Source organism: Rhipicephalus microplus, chromosome 6 (genome assembly GCF_043290135.1).
Source record: "Rhipicephalus microplus isolate Deutch F79 chromosome 6, USDA_Rmic, whole genome shotgun sequence".
Taxonomy (NCBI): Eukaryota; Metazoa; Arthropoda; class Arachnida; order Ixodida; family Ixodidae; genus Rhipicephalus; species Rhipicephalus microplus.
The window spans coordinates 91,415,436-91,421,149 of NC_134705.1; the positions used below are offsets into that span (position 1 = coordinate 91,415,436).

General features: G+C 47.9%; 1 protein-coding gene across 1 annotated transcript; it reads left to right on the top strand.

The window, feature by feature from the left end:
• Positions 1–942: 942 nt before the first annotated feature.
• LOC119173750 (uncharacterized) lies at positions 943–2,068 on the top strand. Its single transcript, XM_075865359.1, has one exon. The coding sequence runs from the start codon at positions 979–981 to the stop codon at positions 1,984–1,986; it is 1,008 nt and encodes a 335-aa protein (XP_075721474.1). The 5' UTR covers positions 943–978; the 3' UTR covers positions 1,987–2,068.
• The last annotated feature ends 3,646 nt before the right edge of the window (positions 2,069–5,714 follow it).

Genomic DNA, 5,714 nt, shown 5'->3' on the forward strand with positions numbered 1-5,714 from the left:
GGACTAGGTGTAGCATTCTATAAGAAATTTAAAAATCTTGTGGCAGAAGCTTTGTGGAATGTGTTCGATGAGGCATACGAGAGGAAAGAGTTGCCAATATCTTTTCGGAGAACACACATCGTGTTAATCCCAAAAACTGAAGATCCCAGGAAACAGCTGTCCGTCACATCCTACAGACCCATAACCCTAGCGAATGTTGACTACAAAATATTCATGGGTGTTTTGGCCAGGCGAATTCAAACAGTGATTAAAAAAATGGTCGGACCACATCAGACTTGTGGCATAAAAGGCAGAACAATTATGACGAACATTCATATAGCCCGAAATATGTTAGAATGCTGCGATGAGTTTGACGGTAAAGTAGCTATGCTACAAATCGATCTCGAGAAGGCATTTGACCGCGTGAACCATGACATACTTTTCAGCATTCTTGACTATGTCAATATAGGGTCTGTGGTGTTGGAAGGGGTCCGAATGGCGTATACGGGATGCACTACAAAAATTGTAATAAACAAACAGCTTAGTGATAATATACAAGTCTTATCGAGTGTAAAACAAGGATGCCCTGCATCAGCACTGCTTTTTGCTATCTATTTAGAACCTCTATGCCAGAAAGTGATACAGAATGATCAGGTGCGGGGGTTTCATTTGATGTCTGCAGAGGTCAAAATACTTAGTTACGCCGACGATATTGCTGTGTTCTGCGAAGATCGGGAGAGTATTAGAGAAGCACTAAACGATGTGAAATTCTTCTGTGATTGCACTGATAGTAGAGTCAACTGGAGTAAATGTCTTGGAATATGGCACGGAAATTGGCAGAACACACCATCAATATTTGAAAGCATTACATGGAAGGTTATACCTGACAAGTACTTAGGGGTACCTCTCCAACACTACAGAGACACAACAGAATATTGGAAACAACAGACAGAACAACTAAGAGACAAGACAAAAACGTGGGGTGGGCGCGATTTCTCAATGTTTACGAGGTCAACAGTGAGCAACATATTTCTTATTTCACGAGTATGGTATGTTTTACAAGTGCTATTCATGTCACGTGTTGCTGTACAAAAGCTACACAGAGTGATCGCAGTGTTTATCTGGGCGTCCACGTGGGAAAGGACAAGCCGAACGAATCTGTTCCGTTCTGTGAAAAGTGGGGGGCTTGGTCTTGTACACTTGTTCCTGAGACAGATAGTATCTAGGTTTGTTTTTTTACGAGATCAAGATGATCGTTTTTTGAGAACGTTGATACATGTGCGGCTGTCCCATTTTTTGCCTGATTTCATTGTAACCACCGTCAATGGGGTGACAAAAAGACCTAAGGGGTACATGAAAGAAGTGATTGCTGCTGTGGAAATATTGAGAGTGCGATTTTCGATGGAGTATCTCTCTAGGGTTTCGCGAAAGAGACTGTACAAGGACCTTGTAGAAACCATGTTGCCAGAGCCTCTGTATAGAACATTGTACCCTAATGGGCCCGGGGATGACGTCTTGAAAAGAGTGAAGAAGATGCCAATTAGACCATCAATGAAGACATTCTTTTTCAAACTTCACAGCGGCACACTCCCTACCAATCCATGGCTCCGAGAAAAAGGAATATTCGTCCCGTCAGTTGATTGCATTATCTGCAGAAAACTCGAGACAGTTGACCACATCTTTCTAGACTGTACCGATGCAGTCTTTCTCTGGGACATCCTTCAAAGGACCCTGAAGAAAGACCTGCCAGTTACACAGTATGGCATCCGTTTTTTGCCAGTCATAAATGTAGGCGGTGTGCCCTACGATATGTTCATGGTATTGGTTCTTCACAGTGTGTGGCGAACACGGATGGCAGTGCGAAACGTAGACGTGAATCCCCGGCCCGCTCGAGAGTACTTCATAGAAAGTGTACCGTATTTGATGACTGCATACGAGGCACAAGATAAGCCAGAGTGGTTGCCATGTTTAGATAAGTTGGTGGGCATAAAGCGTCTGCCTTTTTAACCCCCATGTGCTGGAAGATGTGACAGCACTTTTACACGTGACACTGCACTGTATTCTTATATTGATTTGTACTGTTTGCGAAGCAGGCAGTAAAGAAAAAAAAAAGCAGAGTGGCGTAGTGGGAGCGTGCTGGGCCCATAACCCAGAGGTCTGTAGATCGAATCCCCGCTCTGCTAATTTTATTTTCTTTGACATTAAGCGCACTTCCTTACTGCACATTTTCCCATGTAACTAGAGTCTAGCAGAGTGGCGCCGTGGGAGCGTGCTGGGCCCATGACCCAGAGGTCCGTGGATCGAAACCACGCTCTGCTAATTTTGTTTTGTTTTGCGTTAGTGCGCACTTCCCTACTGCACAATTCCTACCGTAACTAGAGTGCAGCAGAGTGGCGCAGTGGGAGCGCGCTGGGCCCATGACCCAGAGGTCCGTGGATCGAAACCATGTTCTGCTGATTGTATTTTCTTTTGTATTAGCGTGCAGTTCCTTACTGCACATTTTCCCCCGTAATTAGAGTGCAGCAGAGTGGCGCATTGGGAGCGTGATGGGCCCATAACCCAGAGGTCCGTAGATCAAAGTCACGCTCTGCTAATTTTATTTTATTTTGTATTAGTACGCACTTCCCTACTGCACATTTCCCCCCGTAACTAGAGTGCAGCAGAGTTGCGCAGTGGGAGCGTGCTGGGCCCATGACCCAGAGGTCCGTGGATCGAAACCATGTTCTGCTGATTGTATTTTCTTTTGTATTAGCGTGCAGTTCCTTACTGCACATTTTCCCCCGTAATTAGAGTGCAGCAGAGTGGCGCATTGGGAGCGTGATGGGCCCATAACCCAGAGGTCCGTAGATCAAAGTCACGCTCTGCTAATTTTATTTTATTTTGTATTAGTACGCACTTCCCTACTGCACATTTCCCCCCGTAACTAGAGTGCAGCAGAGTTGCGCAGTGGGAGCGTGCTGGGCCCATGACCCAGAGGTCCGTGGATCGAAACCATGTTCTGCTGATTGTATTTTCTTTTGTATTAGCGTGCAGTTCCTTACTGCACATTTTCCCCCTTAATTAGAGTGCAGCAGAGTGGCGCATTGGGAGCGTGATGGGCCCATAACCCAGAGGTCCGTAGATCAAAGTCACGCTCTGCTAATTTTATTTTATTTTGTATTATTACGCACTTCTTTACTGCACATTTCCCCCCGTAACTAGAGTGCAGCAGAGTGGCGTATTCCACTTTCGGCCACGATAGCGAGCGAACGCGTTTGGAATGTGCTTTGTCGGAGCGGTATCAGCGGCCGTTTCTGGCCGCGGAAACGGGGTGTTAGCGGCCTCGGATAACGAGTATCGCGTTGTCCTGCCTAGTCTGCCTTCAGGACGTCTGGTTTTGAATACTGTTTTCGTGAATGCAGATTTTAGGGCACGGCCCTACCGTGTAGAAGCCTTCAGGGATACGCTGAGTGATTTGAAACTGCTCTCCGAGGTTACGGCCTTGGGGGCGTATCAAAAAAATCACGTTTGGGCCGTCACGTTCAAATGTGCCGAAGGTGCGAAGAGGCTGCTGTAAAAAGCGGAAGTGAAAGTGAAGGGCCACCATTGCCTCCTCATCGATCCATCGAACCGGGAGGTGCGATTGAAGCTGCACTGGCTCTTGCCTACCGTACCGGATGACGACGTGCGAGCGGCCTTCGTGAACTATGGCAGAGTGACGAACATTATCAAGGAACGGTGGAAAGTTAGTGGTGTGTCTGACAAAGCGTCAACGACGCGAAATGTGACGATGACACTTAAGGCGGGATTCAAGCCAGAAGATTTACCCCATCAAATAAGGATTGCTGGTGAGCCGGCTCTTGTGGTGGTGCCGGGAAGGACACCGCTATGCCTTCGTTGCCAGTGCACCCGACACATTCGTCGGGACTGTAAGGTACCACGGTGCACGTTGTGTCATCGCTTTGGACACAACGAGTCGGAATGCGTGCGTACCTACGCCAGTGTTGCAGGGCCCGTGGGGAGCGACGACACGTCGGAGCTCCTAATGGACGAAGCAGATTCCGAGGCCGCAGCGAGAGCGGAGGCAGAAAGTGCCACGATGGACAGCGTGACAGCTGAGCAAATCTCAGGTGAGAGAGCTCACGTAAAGCCAACGAACCTCAAAGCCGAAGATACATTCTTGGTGAAAAATGATTCCTCGGAAGCACTGCAGACGCAGGAGGACAAAAGCAACGTGACAGAGGTGGTCAACAGGGAAGTAGTTGAGGAAATGGACATTTCCAAGGAGGGCACCACGACGAATAAGCGATCACACTAAGGCACCGAGCGAGAGAGTGAATCTACCGACCCAAGCAGTCCCGGTGAACCTCCAGAAAAAGCAGCCCCTGTACGTCGACCGACAATGCGGCCACGGCCGAACATCTCACAAGATCGCAGGTTGACGGCGACGACGATGCCGCCGCCACCGCCACCGGTCACGTAGTAGTAAGCTGTTGAAGCCCCGACCTATGTTGCGGGCCCCAAGGTCATGTGTACACAGGAGCATGAGCCTCTACTCTGGGTCTCTATTATAAATTATTCCAATGGTGCTGCCAGATAAACCCTTGCGATTTGCTACAATCAATGTTAGAGGGCTTGCGGCGAGGAGAAAACAACGACAGTTGTATAGACTGGTGATCGAACATGATTTAGACATCATTGCCATACAAGAAACCAAAATTGGAAGTGATAATGAGACCAACAGTATGGTGCTACCTTTCATGTCAATGTACTACGTGGGTGTGAGTCACGCCACAGGGCGATCCGCGGGGTGCGTTCTTTTTGTGCGCCAACACCCGGGCCCTGAAGTGAGGGGTGTGAGGTCAGACTTGGCGGGGCGCATGGTTTTGTGTGATTTTCGTTATAGTTCAGTTGAATGGCGAGTGATATGTCTTTTTGCTTCAAATTTACTCGACGAACGAAGACATTTCTTCGAGAGTGTCAGAAATTACTGCAACGTCGAAAGGAACCTGGTACTGATGGGGGACTTCAATTGTGTACTGGCAGCGCGTGATAAATCAAGTGGCACAGCGTATAGAGACGCCAGCACGGCTGAGCTTCGCGAAATAATTGATGAATACGAGCTTGAGGACGTGGCAGATTGCTTAGATTACGACCGCATTGTGCGCTTCACGCATTTACAAGCAGCCAGCACGCCCGACTGGACAGAGTGTACGTTCCGGCTGAATTGACAGCACTTGGGCAACAATATCGTGTGCAGTCGGTGTCATTTAGTGACCATTGTCTAGTCATGTTCGACGTTAAAACAAAGCGAAAAACCGGAATGAGTTTGCCTGGGAATTATGGAACCTAATGCAAAAATTTTGGAGGATAATGTTTTCTGTGAGAAAGTGTTTGCTCTGCTCGAAGAGCTAAAAAACCAGACCAACACAACAATATGTGAGAAACGGGAAACCTTTAAGCAAACAGCTAAATTGAAGGTATTTGAACGAGCCAGCGCTTTAAAGCACGAAAAGAATATGTACAAGGAAAACCAGCGGCAAAGCTTGCAAGTGCTAACATACGAAGAAACCCTATCGCCTGGGACGTTTAAAGACGATATCAACACACTGAAGCAAAAACTTGAGCAGGCCGATATCGAACGCTATCAGGGGGCGTTGGTGCGAGCTAGAGTAGAAGCAACGATAACAGGCGAGGCGCCAGCTAAAAGAGCCCTCGCAAAGGAAAGAATGTGGGCCCGCCGGAACGAGATTCAC

Coding starts and splice junctions, on each gene's coding strand:
- LOC119173750 (XM_075865359.1), top strand. CDS start 979: ATGTTTACGAGGTCAACAGTGAGCAACATATTTCTTATTTCACGAGTA.